Source organism: Mastigoproctus giganteus, chromosome 7, assembly GCF_048544385.1.
Source record: "Mastigoproctus giganteus isolate SK-2022 chromosome 7, ASM4854438v1, whole genome shotgun sequence".
NCBI lineage: Eukaryota > Metazoa > Arthropoda > Arachnida > Uropygi > Thelyphonidae > Mastigoproctus > Mastigoproctus giganteus.
This window is the reverse complement of record NC_143581.1, coordinates 30,330,891-30,357,867: the sequence shown is the minus strand read 5'-3', so window position 1 is coordinate 30,357,867 and position 26,977 is coordinate 30,330,891. Positions and strand designations below refer to the sequence as shown.

The window sequence follows — 26,977 nt, the reverse complement described above, 5'->3', positions numbered from 1 at the left end:
ACAGTTTTGGAAACACAGACTTCATATGCATGGAGGTGTCACCTTGAGGATGCGATACTTCACCAAATTGTTTGACTAGTCCTACCTATGGAGTAACAGAAGCAAAACTTTTGTTTCTTGTAACCAAAAGACTGTTTAATTCATTGTGTGCCCCAGAGTACAATTCAATTCTAGGTGGCCATTCTCTTTTCCTGTAGTGCTCACCTACTTCCCTGCTGTTCCAGAGGCAGAGAAAGAAAAGGAACTTAGAAACCACCTTGCAAACTCAGGAGAAACCAAAGCATCTTGAAGTCCACACAGACATCCATACTTGATTGCCTTTAATATGAAGAACATGGTATGCAACAGGAATTGATAGGTGTATATTCCCATTGTGAAGCAAGCCAGCTTTCAAATATTACTTTGATTGCTTATGAAAAGATACCACTCTTCTGGTATGTGACTAATAACAATTTCTTCATAAAGGTAAATCACATCAAAACAATAATACAGGGATTCTTCAACACTGTAAAAGCCTATATAAGTGGAATATCTTTTTCTGTATGTGGCTACCTTGCAGGCTGGTTAGATCCAAGTCTCTCAGTTTGTCAACCAATCTTGGTGATTACAGAAATATGGCATTTTATTCTAATTATTCTGTTCACCAGATTCATCATCTAATTCTTCTCTAAAAGGTGTATCAACAATTGGAAGGTCTTCACTGTGTGGCAACAGAGCATGGTATATTCGGATACACCACAGCTCTTTGATTCAGAAACTGTTTAAACTTTAATATACCCACCATGCAAAAGAACAGTCATCATCATGATGGTTTTTGGGGTCTCTCCATATTCAAGATATAACAAAAGGCATACATTTACAACTACCACAGCAGAAATGAGGTGACCATAGCTTGTCTTAATCACACCACAGGCATTCCAAACTAGGCTTCATAAGCAATGCAAAATTTGGTGCCACCAATGATGTTATGCTTCACCTACTTTGGACCTATATAACATACACAAATATCACAAAAACATAAAACCTTCAACAGTGACCCACTGGATTCGGCACAAAAAATACATATAATAAACAGATAAAAAGATAAACATTTTTCTGTTACACAGTAGCCAGTTTGAAAGTTTGGTTAAGTTCAAAACAGAATTGGATGCTCACTTTTTTGGTGATGGGGATAATGAGTGATCATTTTAGACATTATACTTGAATACCTAAATCAATAACATTACTAAATATCAGGAACAGGATGGGATATAACAATGAACCATGTGAAGCTCTGTTCATGATAATAGTCCATGAAGAGAAGTGGCCATTTATGACCACTCTGTTTTCTATTACTTAATCATCACTCCTTTATCGACTGTACTCATAGCATAGCACTGCTAATGCTACATTGTTTCATTTTATGCATAAGTCGCTCACACAGAAATTCATCAAAAGCTTTGCTAAAATGTAAGTAAATTATGTGAAAATTATTCTTTGCATTCAGTTCCTTTGTGACAACCCCACAGTAAGTAATCAAACTGATCAGTTGTCATCTCTTCTTAATAGATCTATGCTGTGACTGCCTCATAGCTTAATCCTATCCAGATGATCTTCTATTATCTTTATAATAATGGACTCCTTAATTTTCCATAACACAGAAGTCAAACTTATGGGGGCTATAATTATACCACTCTAAGTGAGCTACAAGCAAGTGATTATAAATTCACATAAAACAGTTGAGTTTTTAGTTCAATTTACTCTTCTAGAGTTGTGACAGGCTAGTCTCATTACCTGAATTTATTTTCCTTGTATGTGCAGAACAACTTTATCAAAGAGTTGCTGCATGCCACACCATATTCCAATAATCAAATGCTGGCTAATTAATGAAAGAAAAAAACCAGATAAAAGGACTTTTGTCTCTTTCTTGGGCTCAATAAAAAGGAATGGAACAGTTCCACTATTACATATGAATTTATATCTTTCACTTACCTGTAACTCACCATATTTTATATTTGATAATAAATGATTCTCTTTATAGTTCACTGTCATATTGAGCTATTGATATAATGTAAGCATGAGACTTTTACTCTATACCAGTGCTGTCCAACCCGGTGCTCTCGGTAAGTTCAGATGGCACCTGCAAACTGGCAACCACCTTTTCCGAGAATGTTTTTGGAGGAAATTCTAGGATGTAAGCTGCAGAAATTAACTGTCCTGAAATAAAAATTAAATATTTTAGGCATTTAAATTTTCCCTCTTCCCCTTGCTCATACAGGAAAACCATGTTAATACATACTTCAAGGGACCTAAGTCTCACTTTTGTAATAACAAGGTTCATGAAATTAACATGTCAAATCATCTTTCTAATTTAGTTTTGCAATTTACCCTACTTGAACTTGAATTTGCCATTTTAGATATGTTTTCAGCTGCAGTCACAATTAACAAGGACTACAACAAAAATTGTAAAAATAATAATTAATTAAAAAGAAGGTTTCAAGAAGGATTCATAAGAAATGTACGATTTAACAAAGGAGTAAACAAGCAAAAGGGTACTCTTATAATTTTGAATTATAAACAATAAAGATTAGTTTAAAAAATGGATGAAAAAAATCATACCAATTTAGTGGGTTAATACACTGATTAACTTATTTATATGCTTCAACATTAAATAAATTTAACTTAACACTATTTTAAAAAATAATCTGACTTCTTCTGGACATTTTTTGTAATGGTTCTTAACATTAGCACCTCGCTACTAACATTGCTGCAAGGTAGTACATTTTCAATTCATTTTAAGCATTAGATTCAATAGGTAATGTGTGCACAGGTTCTTCATTGTCATTTTGTATAATCTTTTCCTTTTTATAAGTTTCACTACATATTAAGTGTTCAGTAGATCTTCTGATGACATAGCTATGGTGACAAGAGTCATCCAAGTGAACACAGTCTTCAAATTCTTCCTCAAGGTCCATGTGTCCCCTCGGTTCCTCCCATTCATACACTTTATAATCATTTCAAATCAGTTTACCGTGACATTAGGAGAAATGTCATCCCAAGTAATCACAATGTTTCAAATGGTACCTAACACATTACATTTTTGGTGCAATGCTGTTTTACCTTCAAAGTGGTGGATCAATAATCCATGAGACAGTAGGCATGAGATCTGTAGGCTTTCTTCAAGTTATGAATGACACCCTGGTCTAATGGTTTCATGAAACATCTGGTGTTTGGAGGCAGAAAGAGGAATCTAATAATTGAAAACTTCAGCACTACAACAGATTGCATAGCATATCGATCCAGGATCATCAGAATTTTATTTTCTGCATGAACATTCTTCCAATTTTAGAATCCATAATTGAAAAATTGGCAGTAAACCAAGCTGTTATAATTTTAATTTTACTAGAGGAGTAACCACCCTTCATAAAGGAGAGTGGTTACTCCTTTATCTATCTTGGCTGAGAAGACATGCCAATAACAAGGAAACAAAACTTTTTACTGCCATCTGCATTGGTACAAAACAGTACTCACCCTCTGTTTGCTCAGTTTAACCCTATACAAGTTTCACCATGAACAGCAAGTGTTTTTTTGGGAAGTAAAGTCTAAAACACTCTTGTATCATCCATGTTGAAAAAGTCTTGTGTCATATTTGCGAAGAACTGGTTACATAGCCTCTAAACAATCTAGGGTTTCTCCTTTTCGAATCCTCCAGATCACCACTGATATCAAGTAAGACAAAATTGTTCTATTCTTTAAAGTGATACAGCCAACCATTGCTACATTTAAAATCACAGATACCACCCAAGGGGGAGTGCAAAAACATCAGCATTTCTTTTTGTAGCAGAGTACCCAATATTGGTAAATACAATGCTCACATTTGGTGGAACCATTCCAATAGCCTTTCTTCAAGATCTTGATCCACTGCTCCATGGTTTCTTCATTTTAGTGCCCTTCCAACTTTAGATGTCTTCTATTTTCTTTTAAAACTATTGATAACACTGGTAAAGGAATCTATAAATGATTTGCAATTTCTGTTTAGATGTACTCCATCTTATAAACTTCTTCAATGATTTTGGGTTTAGTATCCACGTGTAACTCATTTCATTTTTGCTTTGGACCATTGTTGAACAGTGGTTATTTTTACTCTTGACTAACCAAATGCTTACTTTTCTGAAAAATAAGTGGTCAAAATGTGAAAAATCTCACTTGCACAGAATAACTTGGTGTTTGAAAACATTTACAGTATTCTAGTTATTTCACCAATGCTCACAGCTGTAGCATGAATTATGCAACTTGTGTTTCAACTATCCTCGTATTTCACAGTGAAACTTATGGCTCTGATTCTCCTCTCTGCAAATGGCAAGTGACCATGATGACAGCCAGTTAGCATGGCAGGATCAGCATACTTTGTACTAACTGTATTGATATGTAGGATAACACTATCCAAGATGCAAACAGATTTTGTAATATGTATTAACTGTATTTTGCATTAAACAAATTTTTTAACAAAAGAATGCCTATCTCTTTTGAGGGGAATGAAATCTACTTTGTATAAATGAGAACTTTTTTTAAACTGATACTGTATTAACAAGGTTTTCCTGTACTATAAAAATAATGTTCTATTATGAAAATCATAAAACTAAAACTACTTAAAAATTTTGTCTACAGATTTGCTTGTGCAAATTCTAATGGATTTGTTGATTGAAGTTCATATAATGAATTTCATTTCTCCAAAGTTTAACAGACAACAAAATGAGAAGCAATTAAGAAGTACACACACACACACACACACATGCTTATTTTCAGTAAATATTTAATATGATAATTTTTTCTTTTATGGAGGCACCTTCCAACTAAAAGTAGATATGAAAGTGCTCAACCAGCCAAAATGTTGGACAGCACTGCTCTATACTACAACTTATATCATAGTTACATCTTGTTTCCATTCAATAAATACAAACTCTCCGCATCATTTTTGAACATCCTGTACTACAAACGTAACATCATCAATGATCAATAAAGAAGGAAGAAAATAATATACAAGAAATAGTATTAATTCTTACCTCACTAGTACAATCTTCAAATCTGATAGCATAGCCTACTTCTTCTCCAAGCACAACATTCATTTCATCGGATACTCGCTTTGCTACAGACATTGCTGCTACTCGACGTGGCTGAGTACATCCTATCATACCATATTTACTGTAGCCTTCCTCATGAAGATACTAAAAACAAAATTAAAATGAAGAAACATGTAAGAAGAAATAATTAAACAAAAAATCATCTAGTCTTCTATTTCTTACAATAATTTAAGCAATCTGGTTGAATACTACCACTGATTCCTGGAGAAAGTACTACTTTAAGCAACTATGCAGATGTTGTTTAATGGTACATAAGCTGCTCCAGCTATAATGTGCCTATACAGATGTATAAAAGTCACAATGAACATAACAAGGCAGACTTTCATATATTTGTTCACTAATGCTAGGCATGTGGCATAAATATAATGTATGAATTTAAGGAATTTAAGGTATTGGTTAAGTCAAAAAATTTAAACATAATAAGAATATCAAAACACATGAGTCTGATATACTGGTTGAAGAATTTGAATATGGCAAATACAATGTGAACAGAAAGGACAGACATGACGAAGGTCGTTGTTGTTGTTATTTGGTTTTTAGGAGCATTAGCAACTAAGGCCATATTGCTCCAGGGATATGCGGTGGTCATTCCCTGACCTTTCCACATCCTCCGTATTTGGTGGTCACGGGCTTGAACCCCGGTCTAACCACATGACAGAAGGAGAGAGGGGTTATGCTTTTAACTGCCAAGCATAGAGATTCAAGAGAAGCATATCCAGTAGGCAACTATTTCATCAGATGACTGTGATGAAAATAACAGACATTGTTACAACAAATCATATTTGAATTTCCTAGGGATTGACTGGAACTTGTCAGTTAGTTACTCACCTAGTGGTTAGGTGAGTAACTAACTAGCTCCATTTGAGGATTTGCTGGATGCCCACTTCTACATAAGCATGCAAGAGATGCAATAAGGGAAAGAAATATTCCTGGTTATCAGTAAGGATTTGTTAGATATTAAAAATCTTCAAATAAAGTAACCACTGGCAAGCAGTGATCCTAGTGTATAAATGTGGAAACAATTTAAAGAAACAAGTACTATCAATGGAAAGGGAAGGTTCCCCTTTTACTGGTTGGCCCCATTTTTTAGTGGAATCAAACAGTAATTTTAACAAATATAAATACTAAATTAGAAATGTTCAAGGAAGTTATTCTGAAAACCACTAAGAATTTTATATCAACAAAAGATTTTTTTTTATGTAAACCCCAAACACGAGAGGTATTAGAACCTATCGTGCTTAGTACCGTGGTTGGGTTGGAGGTTGAGAAGACGAAAGAAGATATTTGTTGACATTGGACTTGAACTTCTGTAGACTGTAATTTTCAGAAAATATGTATGAAGGAAGATTGTTCCAGAAAACGGCAGTTGAATGAATAAACGAGGAGGATGAAAAGTTGGTTCTGTGAGCTTGAAGTTGGACAGTAAATGGATGTTGGCTGGTGGCGGCACGTGTTTGGACTGTTTGAAAGAGAGAGCGGGAATTATAGAAGCCAATTCAGAAGAACAGTGCCCATGGAAGTACCTGCAGAAGAGGCATGCAGCAGAAACAGTACATCTATGAGACAGTGAATGGAGAGACTCTGTTAGAGATGAATCATTAACCTAACTGCCCTCTTCTGAACGGAATCAAGAAGCCTGAGAGAGGTTTTGGGGACACCACCCCCGATGTGGGAACAATATTCCATGGCAAGGCGGATTTGCGATTTATACAGAGTGAGCAGCTGTTTGGAAGAAAAGTAACGCCGAGAGCGAAAGAGAAAACCAAGTTTTTTAGATGCAGAGGAAGCAATATTTGTAATGTGCTTGTGCCATGAGAGATTAGAAGTCAGGGTAATCCCCAAAAGAGATATATCATTTTGCCTAGAAATCGGAGTGTCACTAAAGATAAACATAGGGGCAGAAGAATCCTTTTTGCAAGATATAAGACAAGACTGAGTTTTAGAAGGGTTGAAATCAATTAAGTTGTCTTTGCCCCACTGGAGAATTACCTGAAGATCGGCATTTAAGGAATTGGTAGCAGATTTTCGAGAAGTTGAAGCTGATTGAGCAGGGCAAGGTTTATCAAAATGGAAAGTAGAATGCAATGTGCTATCATTGGCAAAACTATGGATAGGATTTCCAGTCAATGGAAGAAGGTCATTAATATACAAGAGGAAAAGAGTGGGGAAAAGAACTGAACCCTGGAGGACACCGGCATTAGTGGAGAAGTTAGAAGAGAGAGAGCCATCTACCATCACCCTCAGTGATTTTTTTTTTTTTTTAGGAGCATTAGCAACTAAGGTCATATTGCTCCGGGATATGCGGTGGTCATTCCCTGACCTTTCCGCATCCTCCATATTTGGTGGTGACGGGCTCGAACCCTGGTTTAATCAAGAAGTGTGTGCTATGCACTGCTGCTCCGTCCCACCTGGCTACGGAGGCGCCTCACCCTCAGTGAGCGATCAGAGAGAAAACTGGATAACCAATTACAAAAAACAGTTGGCAAACCATAAGATGAAAGCTTGTTTAGAAGACCTTTATGCCAAACACGATCGAAAGCCTTTGAGATGTCAAGAGCAACTACTTGTGTTTCACCGAACCTTTCCATTGAATTAGTCCATAAATAGGTAACATAAGCCAGAATATCACCAGTGGATCAACACTGACGGAATTCACACTGGCGATCGTTGATCAGACGGAAGGTTTCTAGGTAGTTTAAGAGTTGGCGGTTCATTGATTTCTCCATTACTTTAGAAAGAGTAGAAGTAATTGCAATGGGACGATAATTGGATGGGAAGGATTTGTCACCCTTTTTAGGAACTGGCTGGATATGCGCAAATTTCCAAGCAGAAGGAAAAACACCTTTGGAATACGAAAGTGAAAAAAGCCAGCAAAGAATAGGAGTAAGTTCAGGAGCACAGATTTTGAGAACAAGTGGAGAAATACCATCGGGACCTGGAGCTTTATTAACATCAAGATTCATCAAAATCCTTCTGACATCCTTTTGGCAGAAGACCACAGGAGGCATTGAATGGAGCGTGTTGGGAATGGTGGGTGGTGTTTTACCAAGATCATTAATACATGAGTTAGAAGTAAAATGGTATGCTAGCAAGTCAGCTTTATCCTTGGCTGAAGTGACAACAGAACCATCTGGTTTGGATAGAGGTGGGAGCAGAGATGGGCAAAAGTTGCGGCCAATAGCTTTGGCAAGAGACCAGAATTCTCAGCTATCATTAAGGCATGAAGCAGTTTTCTACTCTTAACCTGTTCAAACTCTAATTTGGACTGATTAGTAACTGCTTTACAATTGTTGCGAGCTTTGGTGTAGGCAGAAAATGAAACTGAAGAATTAGAAACAAGCCAATTACGATATGCAACATTCTTCTCTTGAACAGCCTTAGCACATTTATCAGAAAACCAAGGTTTAGATAAAGGACGAAATATTAAAGTGGAGTGTGGGATAAAGGATTCTATTCCTGCAAGAATAATTTCACTGACACGATCTAAGCAAACGTTGACATCAGAAGTTTTGAAACAGTAATCTGACCAAGGAAAAAAAGAAAAGAACTCTCTTAGGTCATCCCATTTTGCATTCTTGTAATGACAAACAATGAGGTTGGGAATAGCCATGAGATAAAGGCTCCATTGGAGAAGAGACAATCACCAAGTTGTGATCTGAAGTGCCTAAAGGACCTCTCATTTCGATCATGTACTTAGAAGAGTTGTTTGTGAAAAAAAGATCAAGCGTGTCGGATGTATGATTAGGATTGTCCGGTATTCTTGTAGGTAAATGAACAATCTGTGCAAGGTCATTAGTAATTGCAAAAGCCTCAGCATCTCGACCAGCTGGGTCAGTGTGACTAGAAAACGGAAGCCAGCTGGAGTTGTGAACATTAAAATCACCAAGGAAAATTACCTCACTGTTAGGAAAGTTGGACTGGAGAAAGTTAAGTTGCAAAGAGAGGAAGTCAAAGAGCTCCAAGTGATTAGTGGAGTTGGGAGAACGGTAGAGACAACAGATGAATTTGCACAATGAGGTAGAGAGATTTTAAGCCAGAGAAGATCAAAGAGAGAAGATTCCAAATTGCCAAGTCTCTGACAGGGAATATCAGAACGGGCATATGCACAAGTACCACCTTTGAGGCGAAAGGAATCATACAACGAATGATTTGGGCATCTGAGATGAGCAGTAGTTGAATCGACCAATAACTGAGATTCTGTCAGAAAAAGTACATGGGGTTTGGCAGACTGCAAGTGGAAATGGACATCGTTGAGATTAGAACTGAGACCATGTATATTTGTGAAATTAATTATGAAGGGCTTGGGAGGTTTAGATCTTTTTTGCAGATAAACTTGCTCTAATTAGTTGGACAATTCATGGTGTATTCAATAGTAAGAAAAAGTGGGTGGGAGATGCTGTATGAAGTAATGAAATTTTTTGATATGGCGTACACGTGGTAAGAATATACCCAGATCCTTGGCATAACGTGGCCTCGACAATGCTCCCCGCATACACACTACTTGAACTCCCCACAGTCATTATCTGGCAGAGTAGAGGTAGCAAGATTATACACTAGCTGATCTGGAAGCCTCCTAGAGAGTTACCAATAGGTTCGGTCCGGTGTACTAACTAGCGATCGGCCTGCAAAAACCGTTTTAGAGCTGTACCCTCGAAATGTAAGGAATATTGGACCTCGTCATGATGTTCATCATAAACTCAAAAGTCATCAATCATACTGCATGATGGAAGAGATAGGGAAGGGTTGACCGGAACTTAGCTCTAGAGACTAAACATGGGTTCCACCACTTCAAGCCTCCAATAAACAAAGTGGTGGTGTTGCACCGGTTGATGAGAGTCATCTACCACCTAGTACTGCCTAGTAACATAGAGGGGTGGCATTCTTCCATGTAGTGTGGGTGCCACACCTCGATCCCTGCTTACTTTGGTTCACACCTGGGTGGTCACCCACCATGTACTTGTGCATGGAGGTTATACCCAGGATTACTAACAGTCCCACCATCGTGAAGGTGCAAGCAGAGGATTTGGCTGTCATAGACCCTAGGGACTTCGCCGAAATTGGGTCCACTTGACTTGAGTGTCACCCGAATATCAGTTCCATCAGCATTTTAGACTCCCAGGTAGCAAGTACAGCTTGTCTGGAATATCTGAGAGAATGTCTGTGACAACCTCAAGGATATTGTTCAAGGTGCACACTAAAATGGGGTCAGTCAAAAGAACTAATGGCCTTTGTGGCAGGGAAGAAAGGTGCATGGAATGATTAGAAATTATCAAGAGACCTTAAATTCCATAATAAATATAAATTAGTCTGTAATAAAGTTACTTAGAGGATTATGCATTCTAAGGAAGACTGAAACTTCTTTAGCTAACATTGCAATGAAAAGAATTAGGGAATTCTTCTGCAATAAAAAGAAAGGAATCAATTATACTGGTCTGCTTGATATCTGTGGTAACAATAACAATGATCCTGAACTGGCTGCCAATAAGCTGAACATATATTTTACATCTACATTTATTTGTGAGGAAGATTTTAAACTGTAATTTAAATTATGATGATTTAAATCAATCTTCTATAATAAATCAATAAGAAAATAATTAAAGAACACCTACCCTTACCATGGGAAGAACCCCTCAGAAATCCACATGGTTGGTGCAATGCTGCTGCCTGTGTTCTAAAGTTTATGGAAGCATGTCCTGCAGATAAATGCAGATTCTCAAATATAAAAATAATAAACTGAAAGAAAGGAAGTTGAAAGATTAAGAGACCAAAGGCATGATTTCTTCAGGAGAATATGCAAACCTGTAGATATCCAAAAGACTGAATTTCCATGGGGACTTTTAAAAAACAACCAAGTGTTGATTGGTACTCCTATATGACCTGTGACATAGCAAACCACAGAATACATGTACTTCACAGAGCAGAAAAAGAAAATAGAAACTTAAATAGGGCAAGCCCTCTTCAGGCTAATATAAGAAAACCACACACACAAAATGTAAAATTTTAGATGTCAACCAAAAGAAAATTGACTAAGCCTTGGAAATTTTCTCAAATTATATGCAAATATACAAAATAAAATTACATAATCAAACTGCTAAAGAGGAATAATTAAATAAATAAAACAAAATAATATCATAATGTAATATTATCAAATAAATGGCAGCATTTACTCAAAAGAAACTAATATTTATATTTTTTATGTTTGGTTTTCTTAGGTTAGACTTCAGAGAGCTTGCTGTATTTAAGTATGTGTTTCCTTAATTTGCTCCATTAAGTTTGTAAATTCTTTGGTTTCCTCTATTACAGGCCATATAGGGGCACCAGCAAATGCTTGGCTGCTTTTGAGCAGTTCATTAACTATGGAAATAAGACTTTTGGGTGTCTTCAGAGGGGATTTCTTCAGAGGAGCACCCACATTGGTAGCCGTGGGTGCTCCTCTGAAGAAATCATGCCTGTGGTCCATTAACCTTTCAAACTTCCTTCCTTTCAGTTTACTACTTTCTTATTTGAGGGTACACATTTGTCTGAAGAATGTGTTTCCTCAGTCTTTGTAACATAAATGGCAACACTGCACCAACCTTGTGGATTTCTGAAACTTCTTTCCATGATAAAGTCTATGGAAGCTTTCTTTAATTATTTCCTTATTAATTTATTAATTAATTGTATCTTTTATTTCTGTTATGATAGCAGCAGCAGTTACCTGCAAAATATGTGCTGTAGTTTCAGCGATAATTTCGCATGGTAAAAAAGCGATTAATTGAATTGAATTATGGTTTTATTATTGGTTAACTGAATAATGCAATCATAGTTCTGCTGCATAAGAAAGGAGATAAATCAGAAATTGGAAATTATAGACCAATTAGCTTGTTATCCCACATCTACAAGTTGTTCACAAGGGTCATTACTAACAGATTAGAAAGAATACTTGATGAGAATCAACCGAAAGAGCAAGCTGGCTTTAGGACAGGATTCTCAACTATGGATCACCTTCATGTAATATCACAGCTAATGGAGAAAGCAAATGAATATAAAACACCATTATGCCTGGCATTTGTGGATTATGAAAAGGCATTTGACTCCATACAGCATAAGGCAATGTTTTGGGCACTGGAAAGACAAGGCATTGATACCCCATATATTATGATTTTGAAGAAAATATACGAGAGTGCTACCTCCTTTATTAGACTAGACAAAGACAGTAGGAAATTTAAAATCGAGAAAGGAGTTCGACAAGGAGACACAATATCTCCAAAGCTGTTTACTGCTGCCCTTGAGGAAGCTTTCAGAAGATTAGACTGGTCGCAGAAAGGAGTCAATGTGAACGGAGAGTACCTAAACCATTTACGATTTGCAGATGACATTGTGGTCATAAGCCATGATCCCAAAGAATTAGAGGAAAATCTTAATCAGTTATGCACAGCTAGTAAGGATTTTGGACTAAAGATGAATATGGCTAAAACAAAAGTAATGATGAACAAGTATGCCACAGAAAGGGAAATAATGATTGAAGGAGCAGTAATTGAAAAGGTGGAGTCATATACTTATCTGGGACAAGTTATTAGCTGTAATAATGATAAATGGCTGGAAGTCAAGAGAAGAATAAATTTTGGGTGGATAGCATTCAGGAAATATAGTCACATACTGAAGAGCAATATCCCAGTTTGTCTGAAACGTAAAATAATGAACCAATGTATACTCCCCACCATGACTTATGGAAGTGAAACTTGGGCACTCACCAAAAGAATGGAAGAGAAGCTGAGAACTACACAGCGAAGAATGGAACAAATCATATTGGGAATCAGACTGTTAGATAAGAAGAGAAACACATGGATTAGGCAACAAACTCAAGTAAAGGACATTCTTATCAAAACTAAAGAACTAAAATGGTCTTGGGCAGGACACATAGCTCGAAGACATGATGACAGATGGACTAAGAAAATAACAGAATGGTATCCAAGAGGAGCTAGAAGAAAACCTGGAAGACAAAGGCGGAGATGGATAGATGAAATTCATGAGTTTGTGGGTAGTAAGTGGATGTCCAGTGCTCAAAACAGAAGGAAGTGGAAAGTTGCTGGAGAGGCCTTCATCCTGCAGTGGATTGAAAATGGCTGATGATGATGATATTGGTTAACACAATCATTGCCACCTATATTTGAGAGAATTGCATTCAATGTGCTGTAATTTTTGAAATATTGAGAAATAACATTCAAAAATCTTCAACATTCTTAAAATTCATAAGTAAATGTTGAAAAGTAAAAGTCTGGAATTCATAGCTAAAAGCAAACACTTACTTTTGGGCTGCACTGTAAATCAGAACAAAACTCAAAATTTTATTGAAAGTTTATTCCATCTGTGTAAAAGTAAAACCTCAACACAAGCAAAAAAACCAATAAAAATATGTACCAAACTATAACCAAAAATGAATCATTGATACTAGTAGCCCACAGTTCAATCAGCATGCAGACAGAACTCAGCCTATACTTTTACACCACTTGTATATTGACTGCTTAAGAACGATCACTTACATGCACTACAGCACAGAACTCAGGCTACCTTTTGATGCTTAATCAGATGCAGTGAACATGTTAATAACAGCATGTGGATCACCTTATTCTTTTTTTTAACTTGAAGTTTTTAAAGCTGAAAGGGACCAGTGACCTATCTAATACTAATTAACTGAAAAATTACTAATGGCAAAATGTACTGTAAGGCACCAGGAGCTGATGGAATCTATCCAATTATACTGAAGCAGCAAAAGAAGTAAGCAACCTAGCTATTATAATAAGAGCATCTTAGATTCAGGCACAGTCCCTGTAGACTGGAGGCATAGAAATCTCTTTCTCCTATTTATACAGGTTACTCAAAATGTGAAATGAACAACTACAGCCTTATCAGTTTGACCTCTGTGCCAGAGAAGATTACACAGTTCTTAGTTAAAGATGTAATACCTTTAAAAATTAAAAATCTCAAATGGGATTCAAACACTGCCCACTCCAAACAAGTGACATAACCACTATGCTGTCATGAAGAATGATTGCTTTTGGTAAATGAACATATTTCGTTCAGAGGGTTAGTGCACATTTTCATAGTGTGTGTGTGTGTGTGTGTGTGTGTGTGTGTGTGTGTGTGTGTGTGTGTGTGTGTGTGTGTGTGTGTGTGTTTGTGTGTGTGTGTGATCTGAAGCACAATTTCAGTAATACCATTTAAAATAAGTGACAACTGTTGCCACTGTGTTTATTGATACTGTATATGACAATTAAGTTTGTCAATGGAAAAACTAGTGGAGACACACTGTGAGCTGCTCTTTTTTTGTAAACATTGACGAAAATAAACAGATGTGTGTAATCAATAACTTTTACTGACTTATGGGTTAGTGCAATCACATAATTTTTATACATAGCAAACTACCCAAAGTAGGTAAATGGCATCATTTTAATTATATCTCATATTGTGAAGACCTTCACAACGAGATGTCATGATATTGCACTACCTCGAATAAGTAACACTTCACCAATGGAGAAGACTATTGTTACTTATTCTCAGCGGATACCACCACTTACACATCACTGTTTCAAAGCTTTTTGGCCTCTCTTTGGTGGGTGGACAGGTATTCTGGTGTTGCAATTGTTACAACTCAGTTAAGAAGTATAACTCCACAATACGAGATATAATTAAAATGATCCCATTTACCTACTTTGGATAGTTTGCTATGTATAAAAATTATGTGATTGCACTAACCCGTATGTCAGTAAACTCCCAAGCAGCCTTTGCCCTAGAATGCTTTTTTCTAAAATGCTTTTTAGAAAAAAATTTAGTGATTTTTGCCTGGTTTGTTTATTTCTCATGAGATTCAATAAAATTTATTTAGTTTTATGCTTTTACTAACAATAATATTTCTAAAAAATATATATACTGTATTTCTTCGTATTGCATCTTTATTCTAAGATGCACTTTTTTCTCTCTATAAACATCTCTAAAAATGGAGTGAGTCTTACAATCGTAGTTTTTTTCCGAATTTTCCCGCGCTTTGCACGGCACCACACGTTTTGTTTTTAAGTGGAAACCCCGTCTCCAAGTTTGACAGTTATTGCATTCTCCAATTCCAATGGAGAATAAAGTGGTGCAGGTAATTTCACGTGCTTTTGAAATGTGAAGCCACTGTTATTTCATTATAGTGGAGCTCACTCAGCGAAAACTAGGAAGTTTTGTTTGTATCTTTGAAAGTACGTAAGTGGAGTTACCGTATTTCGTTAATTTTTATCCCTTATTGCACATTAAAATGTCAAAAAGATTGCACTACGAAGCCGCATTGAAATGAAAAGTTATTGTGTATTGTGTATGAACATGGAAATAGAGCTGCAGGTCGACATTTTGACATTAGTGAAGTAAATGTTCGTTGCTGGAGAAATCATCGCAATTCCATATTTTCGTGCAAAGCAACAGTCCTGTTAAGCACCAAGTGCTTTACAGGACTGTAAAAAAACCTTTCTTTGGTTCTGTAAAGCACCAAGTGCTTTACAGAACCAAAGAAAGGTTTTTTTTTTTTAGGAGCATTAGCAACTAAGGCCATATTGCTCCGTGGATATGCGGTGGTCATTCCCTGACCTTTCCGCATCCTCCATATTTGGTTGTCACAGGCTCGAACCCTGGTCTAATCTAGAAGCATGTGCTACACACTGCTGCTCCTGCCCACGGAGGCGCCACCTAAGAAAGGAAGATTTCCACAATTCGATGAAGCTGTGATACATTTTGTAATGGAGACACGTACAAAAGGGTTACCCATCACTCGACAATCCATGCAATTGAAAGCCAGAGAAATTGCCAAGTCCCTCGGAATAGAGAAAATAATTTTTTCTCTATTCGCGGCTGGTGCGACAGATTCATGCGTCGGAGTGGATTATCGTTAAGGCGCCGAACATCTATCTGTCAAAAAATTCCTGCAGACTTTCAACAGAAGCTAATTAACTTTCAGCAACAGGTGATGAAATTAAGGGAAAAAAAAAGAAACTATGAGTTTAGTCAAACTGGAAATGCTGATGAAACCCCAGTCTTCTTTGATATGCCTCGAAATTACACCTTCAATGCTAAAGGTGCTAAAGAAATCAAGATTATAAGCATGGGCTACGAAAAGCAGCGTATCACCGCTAATGGTCGAAAGTTGCCACCATATTTAATTTTAAATCGAAAAACCATACCATAATATGAAAATTTCCCCAAAGATGTTATTGTGCGTGCACAAAAAATGGATGGATGTCGGCAGAGCTTATGGAAGACTGGCTAAATGTTGTGTGGAATAGACATCTTGGAAGTCTTCAAACGTGGTGACTTGGTTGTGATTATTGGTGGCATGACTAGCCAACTGCAGCCACTTGACGTTTCAGTCAACAAACCATTTAAAGATTACTTGAGAAAGGAATATGAATTCTGGCTGTTGACCGACAACCTTCTGCTGACACCTTCCGGAAAAATTAAGAAAGCGCTGGAATCAAAATTGGCAGAATGGATATCAACAGCTTGGAAGCTGATTCCAGAAAAAAAGCACTCATTTAAAAAATGTTGCATCACCAACGATCTCGATGGCTCAGAAGATGATATATTATGGGATAATGAAGATAACGATGGCTCAAAGAATCTGACTCTGAATGTGAAGTATACTCTGATATTGATTCAGATGCAGATATTGACGGCTCAGAAGATTCAGAAGGAAGTGATGAATAACATACCTACTGATAAATACCGGTATTATTAGTAAATTGAATTCAATTATAATAAAAATATTTGTTAGATTTATTTTAGTGTTTTATTTTATTTATTTATTTTTCTTAGAATCAAAGCTTTTTTTCTGAAATTAAGGTGCGTCTTACAATCGATGGTGTCTTAGAATCGAAGAAATATGGTAATTAATAAGCACAAAACATGAAGATGAGCAGATAAGCATGAAGTAACTACATGCATGGAAGCTAAATATACAAACTGATTTGCTGGTACAACAGCAACATAGGCCTGACATAGCCAAGTGGTCAGGAGCAAGAGTGCATAGCATGCATTCCTTGAGTGGACCGGGGTTCAAGCCATTGGCTACTTAATATGATAAATATTGTATTGACGATTTACTGTAAACTCTACTGACTTGGTTGTCGTGCCGGAGTATAAACAGAAAATTTATTTATTTATTTATACAATTTAAAACAAAATAGTGAGCACAATCATCTTACGATTCATTTTTTAAACAATAAAGATGACATTATTTTAAATATTATAACAGCATTGAAGTTGATTGGTTGTTTTGGGTTTTAGTGGCACATCAGCAGCTAAGGCTATAATGCACCAAAATCAACAACACTTAAGTACTTACCTGTGTGAGCTGCGTAGTTTTTCCTGAACCAGTTTCACCAACTATAATTACTACACTGTTATCATGAATTACATTTAATAACTCTTCTCGAACAGCAAACACGGGCAGAAACTGACGCTGCTGTGTTATCGTTTTCTTAATGGAAAAGTCACTGCTTGCTTCTCCTGCATTCTTCATATGGTCCTTAAATTTATGATCATCTTTATAATTCGTATTATCATCATCATCGTCATCTTTTGATGCTTCCTTGCTTTCCTAGATAATTAAAATAAATAAATCTAGTAACTGCATGCAGTATATACAATTTGGATATTTGCATTCAACCAGTTATTCCATATTGAGTGTATTACATTTAATATATAAATAAAGTCCTTATTTTATTTCTGTTATTATTAACAATTTGATAAAATATGTAATTAGTAGTAAATGCAAAAGAAATTTTAAAATTAGCCCAAATCACTGACCAAATACCATAAATGACAAGTAATCACTTTATTTCCCTGTGTTTTTATTATCCATTACTCCAAATTGATCTCTAAACTGTAAAAGGATTTTTGCTTCTCTATTTGTTATTTGGTGACTAACATATCCTAGAATCACATATAAATTTGGTGTGGATCAGGTTGTCAAAATAAGAGTCTAAATGGGTCTTCAGGTTTGCAATTTACAATAATGGTCTTAAGTTGACTATAAATACAAAATTTATATATGGGTATTCATATAATGAGTGGTGGTTGCCATCTTGTTTCAAGATGGTAGATTAAAATAAAAATATCTGTATCAGAATGCTTTAGACTAGTGTTTCCTAGTTTCCTAGCTTTTTTTCAGATACAGGCCACTTTTATATATGAGGTAGGGGCAACAGACCACAAAAAATATTAAACTAGGTGTGCAAATATATGAATAGTTTTTTTTTTTTTTTTTTAAATACAATTTCTACTCATACTTATAGTATGTATGTTAGGTTGTTATAGGAATACCTGTATTAACATTTGGTCCTCAGCAGAACTTAACGAATACAATAATAATAAAAAATATGATCAAAAGTATTTGGATACTCCTTCACAAATAATGTGGAGCATGTTAGAAGTCCCCCATGCACACATATTAGCTCAGACACCAATATAAATCTCATGAGTTTGCCTATGCAGCAGCAGCATTTTATAAACCAGTATGTGTTACAAATTAGAACTTGCACACCATCTGCTTCCTTTATGTCTATGAGGTAGTCAAATAAATCGGTCTACTGCTGAGTGCCAGGCACTCAGGATGAAGGGTCCATAGTCACGAACGGTTGTTAGTGTAGTATCTCAAATAGAGAGCTTTATGACAACTAAAAATAGCAGATGGTGTGCAAATTAGAACTTGCACACCATCTGCTTCCTTTATGTCTATGAGGTAGTCAAATAAATTGGTCTACTACTGAGTGCCAGGCACTCAGGATGAAGGGTCCATAGTCATGAACGGTCGTTAGTGTAGTATCTCAAATAGAGAGCTTTATGACAACTAAAAATAGTTTCTAGTACCCCAGTTTGGCCAAAAACTGAGGAACTAACAAAAATGTTGTCTATTTGAGTCTTTCTAGTTATTGTTGTGAATGATAGGGATGGGAGAAGCGACTTTGACTTCTTCCTGGAGAAACGATTAAAGTCTTGGGGGAGAAGCGACTAGCAGGTGAGGTCCGTGCAAGACTCTGCACAGGCGTCCACCATGGCCACCTCAACACTGGCTCTCTGAGTAGCTCCTTGCCGGGACAACTCCAACTTTGAAAATTGTTAAAAAATACTTCTCATCACAAAATTTATAAATGACCTTTATAGAATTATTAACTATTTAGCAACGTTTTTGTCACCAGAAGGAGAGTTACTTAGTACAAAGAAGTGTGCTATCGAAGTGCAATTTAATTTTAACACAAAAAGTAAATGATAGATTTCAATCGGTTTTATAGATTTTATTTTCCCTTAATATTCCCTTAATTCCCAATCGATAGATTTTATTTTCCCTTAATAAGCATCGAATAATGCATAGCTAATGTGATTATCTCTATTAGTGACGGAAATAGAGGAGGGACACAAAAATTACATTTTCCTGTCTGGCGCCGCCATTTTTTATTTTAAAAATATTTTAAAATTATATTTTAAACCTACTCGTTGAGCTCTTTCCAACGGTGTATGATAAGCTATAGGTTGTCGACAACATTTTTATCCCCCCACATTTTACCTCCCATTTCTCAGACAAATTTTTGTCAACAACAATCACATGATGTAAAAACCCAAGAAAATTTCAAGTCATTAGGTTAAGAGGTTCCAGAGATACAATGCTGTGACAGACGGATGGATAGACAGACAACCGAGTACCATTATAAGGGTCCTTCATTATACTATGGATCCTAAAATGAATCTGAATGCAAAAAACAATTTTGACACACATATCCAAAATATCAAAATCATTTGTAGTTTTTTTTTAAATATCCAAAATATCAAAATCACATTTAGTTTTTCATCTCTGAACAACATCTGTCACAGACATATTATTCAAAGGTAGAAAACTCCAAAAAAAGTGATATTTTGATGAAAACGTGTGGATGAACCATATAGAAGGCAGTTCATACCTCATGAATGTCATTTGTAGAAAATATTACAGAGTATACTCGTAAAGGAGCTTAATAACTTGAAGTTCCCACCAATGATTTACAAATCTGAAACTTTTTAAAGATATGCTTAAAATTCAGTTTGTTCACAGAAACAAAATCAATCCAGAAATTGTCTTTTAAAAAGAAAAGAGACAAACATTATAACCATGTTCCTCACCCTCCCCTTAATTTCAAGTAAATTTAATGATATGTTATCATTACATATATTAAATTTTTATCCTGACTGGAGTGGTGGGGAGATTTGGTGCAGCCATCCATTCAACACTTATCATTTATCACAATCACTGCCACTTGCTGATTAGCATTTATAAAATCATGGTGATAGAGGATATCTTAGAAATGAATTGAACTGAGTTGCTTATTGAAGTAACTGAAGCAACTGTTTGCAGGGAAACAAGCTATCACAAAAATACCCATAGATTGGTGATGATGAACATTATGGAGAGAAACTGTACAGGAGGCAATATAAGAAATTAAGGTATACTGGATTACTAAAGGAAGCTATATAAACATCAATTAATAAGTAATACATTTTCCAACTAGAAGCAACAGAAATTATTAGACTTACCTTGTCATCTTCCTTTTTGATACCCATTAAGTCACCAAGCTTTGTTCCTGCCAATTCCCACTCCTTTTTTTGGGCTTTTCGGCGTTCTTTCTGTTCTCGATAGTATTTTACAACTGCACTTCCTTTACGAGCAATAATAGCCATATCAGAACTTGGATCCTACAATATACATAAAATAATTGATAAGTAATTTCACTTCACATGAAGTTCTTAATTAATTATGACAATTATGTGAAAAAAAAAAAAATACCAAAACAATTTCCGAATTAAATAAAATAACTCAGTTATTTTTATTATAAAATGGAATTAAATTAAATGTTCTTCTTCATCCAGTCACATAGCTCCCCGCCGAGGAGCTGTTGTGACCACCAACAAATTCCTCCAACTGCATCAATCGTGTGCTATACGAGCAGCATCGCAAAATGTCATGCCCAGAAGTTCACTGATCCCATCCTTCCACCTAGTTCCAGGTCTTCCTCTGCACCTCTTCCCTCGGTTTTTCCTTCCATTATATTCTTCAACAGAAAGTTTTCCCTTCTTACTATGACCAAAAAACTTGAGTTTTCTTTTGTTGATGCTATGAAGAAGAATTTTAGGCCTGCCAATTTTATTCAATACCCACTCATTTGTTCTTTGATCCAAATAAGAAATAAGCAGTATTCTCCTGTAACACCACATTTCAAATGCCTCAATTTTCTTCCTGTCAACTCTTTTCAGATTCCATCCTTCACATCCATAAGTGGCAACTGGAAAAATTAACGAATCAATGATTCTCAGTTTCGTCTTTAGGGGCAGATCATGATCTCTCCATAATTTTATCAGATCAGTGACCAACATTTTAGCAATTGCCTGTCGTCTCTTTACATCGTTTGAGCAGTCACTATTTTTATTTATTCTTGACCCTAAGTAATCAAATTCATCAACTTCTTCGATATCTTGCCCATTAACCTTCACCTTACTGGAATCAAGATTATCACCAATCACCATAATTTTAGTTTTACACACATTCAGAAACAATCCTTTTTTCTTACTTGCTTCACATACTCTTCTCAGAGTTTCTTTAAGATTAGAACAGTATCATCTGCATAATGAAGATTGTTTATCTTCAGTCCTCCAATTTTGATGCCACTCTCTAAATCTTCCAAAGCTTCACAGATGATATCTTTGGCATAAAGAATAAAAAGGTGAGGTGACAAAATACAGCCCTGCCTGACACCATTACCTATTGTGAAAAAGTCCTTGTTTCCCATGTTCGTTCTCACAGTCCTTCCTTTCTTGGTATAGTAGCTTAATCAGCTGAATTATGTGGATTGGGAAACCCATAATAGTCATCATTTCCCATAATTTCTCATGTTGAACACAATCAAATGCTTTTGCATAATCTATAAAACACAAAACGACTGGAACATTGAATTCTTTGCATTTTTCTATAATCAGTCGTAGGCTTAAGATCTGATCTCTGGTTCCTCTACCCCTTCTGAAACCTGCTTGCTCTTCTGGCATTTCTTTTTCAAGTTTTCTTGAGATTCTGTTCAATATGATTTTAAGAAGAATCTTGCTAGCATGAGAAATTAGGCTAATAGTCCTGTAATTTGAGCAAATTTTCAGATCTTTTTTTGGTAAGGGAATGAAAATTGATTTCTTCCAATCTGATGGCCATCGTCCCGTTTCCCAAATTTTTACAATCATTTTATGAAAAAACTCTGTGCCCTTCCAACCTGCAGCTTTAATCGATTCTGCTGGGATTTCATCAATTCCAGGTGACTTGCCACATATTAGTTCTCTGATGGCTTTTTTGACTTCTTCCTTCAGTGGAACTGGTTCAAGATCACACCTTGAAAAGGGGGTGGCAGATCATTAGTGCCAGCAGGTGCTCGGAAGAGCTGCTCACAGTATTCTTTCCACCTTCCTTTCATTGTGTTCTCCTCTGTTAAAATTTCTCCTTTGGAGTCCTTAATTACATTAAGTTTTGGTCAGAACTTTTGTCTTAAGGACTTAATAATATTATACATTTTTTTAGTGTTGTTTCGTTTGTTGTGGTATTCGATTTCTTTACACTTTCGATTGATATAAAATTATATATGTTAAATAAATATAACATATATAATTTTATTATAAAATTCAATTAAATTAAATTAAATATAACGTATATAACTTTTTGAAGGATATCTACTTCTTTTTTTTGAGTTTCCTTCCAGATCAACCTGTTACATTTTTTTTGGTTAAGTGGTTTTTTGTGGATTCTTGATAAACATCTGTATATTCAAGGAATAAGCATCATGAGAAGCAGCAGCGAATTGAATAAGAATATCACTTTCAAGTGATGTTACATGCATTATGTTATAAAGCATCTGCAAAACCTATGCAAAATTAATAATTACAACTAACAGACCATGCATGAATTTTGCTGCAAACTACAATAGGATTATGCTTGTGAGGTACTAGTACTACCTGCAATCATGCTATGATTAAACAGCCTGAATGAAAATGCTAAAGAGAAAGAAAAAGCAATATATATATATAAAAATAGAATGAAATTAAAGCCCAAAACTCACTCTAAAAAGCACAACAGCACAGAACCTTGCATAAGGTGGTGCAATTACAGCCAGAATAAGGCAAAGGGCCTCCAAACATGTGAAAACCTAAAAGCAAATGTCAACCCTCACTTCAAAAATAAAATGAGAAAATATTAAAGATGACATAAAGAAAGATCTGAGGAAACACTAACTTCTTTGCCATGGTGGCATCAGCTACTGTAGTCATATATCAAACATGGACTGCATGCAAGAAAGCAAACCTGACATGGATGTCCTTATACAACAAAGACTGATAGATGAAAAAAAAAAAAAAAAAAAAATGCTTAAATATGGAAGACTTTTCATAAAACCTGAAACAACTCAGAGAGAAAAAACTAAATAAATAAAATAAAAAAATAAAAATTTTTGCTTGCTTTTTGTTAACTAGAACAAAAATTGATGAGCAAACTGTAAGAAAAATTTAAATTAAAACAAATGCCAAATTTTGAATAACCTGCATCTATTCCATGGAGTTGACACTGTGGAAAGAGAGGGAAAGTTAATACTTCTGTTTGCTGGTTGATGAACATGGTTGGTTCTGGGATGTAAGGCTGTGGTGGGATATGTATAGATCTAGGTCTTATATTTCTGAACAGGATGTGTATTTTCCAGTTTCTGTTTATATTGGACTCTAGATTGTATGACCCAGGCTAATGAGGTGCTAACTGCAATCAAGCACAAAAAATTAAACTACGTAATGAAAAATGAAACAAAATCACCAAAGTTTAGCAAGCAAGTTTTGCATTTTGCTTGTTTAATAAGAAAGTTTATCTGTAATTTTTCTTTCTTAGTGAATGTCTGTGCTTTTCCAACTGATTGTTGCAAGAAGGTTTCTTTGCATGGTCTAAGCAGCAGCTGCACCATATATTGCATGCTTCTGTGGGTCAGGGCTGCCTCTTGCTTTTTAATCTTTTGTAATTTTACTTTTTTTTTTTTATCATGTATTTAATTTTATTATTATTATTTTTTGTTCTTGTATGTACAGTGCAGTTAGTACCCGATTAGCATTACTTGTTGCAGTAATTCTTACATGTAATATAATAGTGTTTCATTTCTTTAAATAATTAGTTGATTAAATTATGTTTAGTTTTTATATTGAGTATTTAAAGTAATCAAAGGATGTATTTTTATTAGATATTAATCAATTTTATGTTTTAAAACTAATTTTAAACAGTTGGTTTTTTTTTTTGGTTTTTTTGTGGCACTATTATTTGGAAGAAGTCTGACACTGAAATAATGCGATTTTGCAATAAATTCTTGTATGTTTATATTTTATTCATCTTTTAATATATTTTTCTCAATAAACACAATATTTATCATAACAATAATATTTCCCTAAGAAATTATTACATTTTGCTACACACATGCACACTTCACTTTTGCTCTGGCTCTATTATTTTGATATACCATATATCCCATTCCTAAAAGTTATAATTCTTATTTCACACTACCAACTGGTGGATCAAAGTCGGTAGCTGATCAGAGTTCAATAGTGATCAACACTGCTTTGTTTTATAACTGTTTAGGCTCATCTAATATCCAATACAGAGGCACTTTAGCAGTCTGTTATTCCCTTTCATCCTATCTTTTTATACATGCTGTTCACAATCTAATCACACTTGCCAATGATCTCAAAATATGAATTATTCCATTTAGCAAATAGTGCTTCTTAAAATTAATTACCAATCTTCTATGTCAATTTATCCTATTCTCTGTTTTTCACTTAATCATGGTTTTTAATCAGTTTTTTCTATCAAGAGAATTATACATACATATCATAACACAAACAAATTATGGAATCTGTTATAGTTTCTTGATCACATCAAATTCCAGAACTTCTGTCAGTCCATTAAGCACATGCACTACTCCTCTTCTCAATGAGCAGAATGTCCAGAAAAGAAAGAAAAAAAAAGTTTTTTCTTTCATGTTCTATTCCCCCACCACAAAAGACATTCTGACAGTAATAACCCTGTATTAATTAGTAGTTATCTTTTAATGGAAATAAACTGCGAAGGAAACAACTCTTTTAAAGTCACCATTACGAATAATTTTATTTATTGTGGTATGCATATGTAGTCTCCTTATCTTTTTACAGCTGATCAATTTGACCACGACTGTACTATGAAGGTGTTAACTCATGACTTACAGTATTTAATTCATTTGTATGCAAATCTTGTATTTTGCAACAAGCACTTAGATATAGGGAAAATTTACTCTTCAAGATTAATCTGTTGTTTTATGTTAATATTTGATGGCATCATTCTCGGATATTCCTTTTTTCTTGCAATTAATGTAACAGCTATTGACACTTTTTCTCTGGCTTCATTACACCTGTAAATCCAAGATTACACTAATTTACAGAGCAATATCTTTCATATATTTTTAATCAAATTCTTGCGCTCACTAGGTAAGAATAGTTAATCATTTGACTATGATCTACACATAATAAAAAAAAAGTTTTTTATGTATTGCAAACTCTCAACCATAAAAACTTACAGAAAGCGAACTTAAAGCAATTTAAATTAAAGCAACTTAAAGCAAGCAATTTAAATTAAAGCAACTTAAAGCAAGCAATTTAAATTAAAGCAACTTAAAGCAAGCTATTTAAATTCTCCTACCTAAAATACAGTAGACTCTCGATTTTCTGGGACAGATGGTAAAAAACAAATCCCGGATAATCGATTTCCCGGTTATCCAAAAATACAGAAGTCCCCGAAATACGTAAGAGATAAGTTCCAGGACTTCTTACTTAGTCGAGTTTTACATAACTCGGGAATGACTAGTAACATATTGTTGCTATATTATTATTGACAATATCTGAATTCAGCGCGATACTTGTTAATGTTTGCCCATTTTCATACATCCTTATTATTTTAATTTTCTGATCCAAATCGATCACTTTCCTTTTCTTGATAGATTTACTAGTACCACTGTCACTTATTCTCTTAGTCAGCACCATGATAACAGTCAGAATTAAATTTTCTGAACAGAACTTCATAGGGTTAAGGCGAAAACTCACTATTATTACCCTGCATGAGTTCACATTTTATTAAAGCACATTTCTGGAGGTCAACAGAAAACAATAAAAACAAGTTGCACTTTCCGTTTTATTGGGCTTTTTTGTTAGTGCAATCTATTATAAACAGGTAGTAAACTCGATCTTATTGTGTTTGCGATGATACCGATAGCTGGAATTCTGTTGGTTTTTACGTTATTATAATTGTGTGTGTGTCCCCTTCACTGAATTCTTCAGTCATATAAAAAAAAAACCATAAATAATTGTAAGAATCTTCTCTTCTTTCCTGTTTTTTTCTTGTTACTCCGATCTCACTTGTGCAATTTGTGCATGCCATGATCGTCGTTATTGATTGCTTATTATTATTTTTTTTTTGTTGTTTTAAATTTTACAATCCTAAAAAAAAAAAAAAAAAAAATTGAGTGAAAACAAATTTACGTAAATCCGTAGTTGCGTAAGTTGGGGACTTACTGTATTGAAAAATGTTATGCAACCTAAGTAAAAAGAAGTATGGCGATAGATAAAAAAACTCCCAATGACGACTTATAACGCCGCTTCTTGTCACTTATTTACGACTTGCAAAACATCTGTTTATACCTATTCTAGTTATTACTTGAATTTTATGATTTCTGATTGATAGTGTCCCGAAGTCTTGAAGTGTCCCGGTTAATCCAATCTCAGTAAATCAAGAG

At 35.1% G+C, this 26,977-nt stretch overlaps 1 protein-coding gene across 1 annotated transcript in view; it reads right to left on the bottom strand.

Moving 5' to 3' along the window:
- Prp16 (ATP-dependent RNA helicase l(1)G0007) overlaps positions 1-26,977 on the bottom strand; it is a 226,447-nt gene that overhangs the window by 123,915 nt on the left and 75,555 nt on the right. Inside the window, exons 8-10 of the mRNA XM_090377598.1 lie at positions 20,694-20,852; positions 17,473-17,727; positions 5,043-5,204 (exon numbers count right to left, since the gene is read on the bottom strand). Coding sequence (XP_090233724.1) covers positions 5,043-5,204; positions 17,473-17,727; positions 20,694-20,852 — 576 coding nt within the window. The remainder of the gene's footprint in view (positions 1-5,042; positions 5,205-17,472; positions 17,728-20,693; positions 20,853-26,977) is intronic.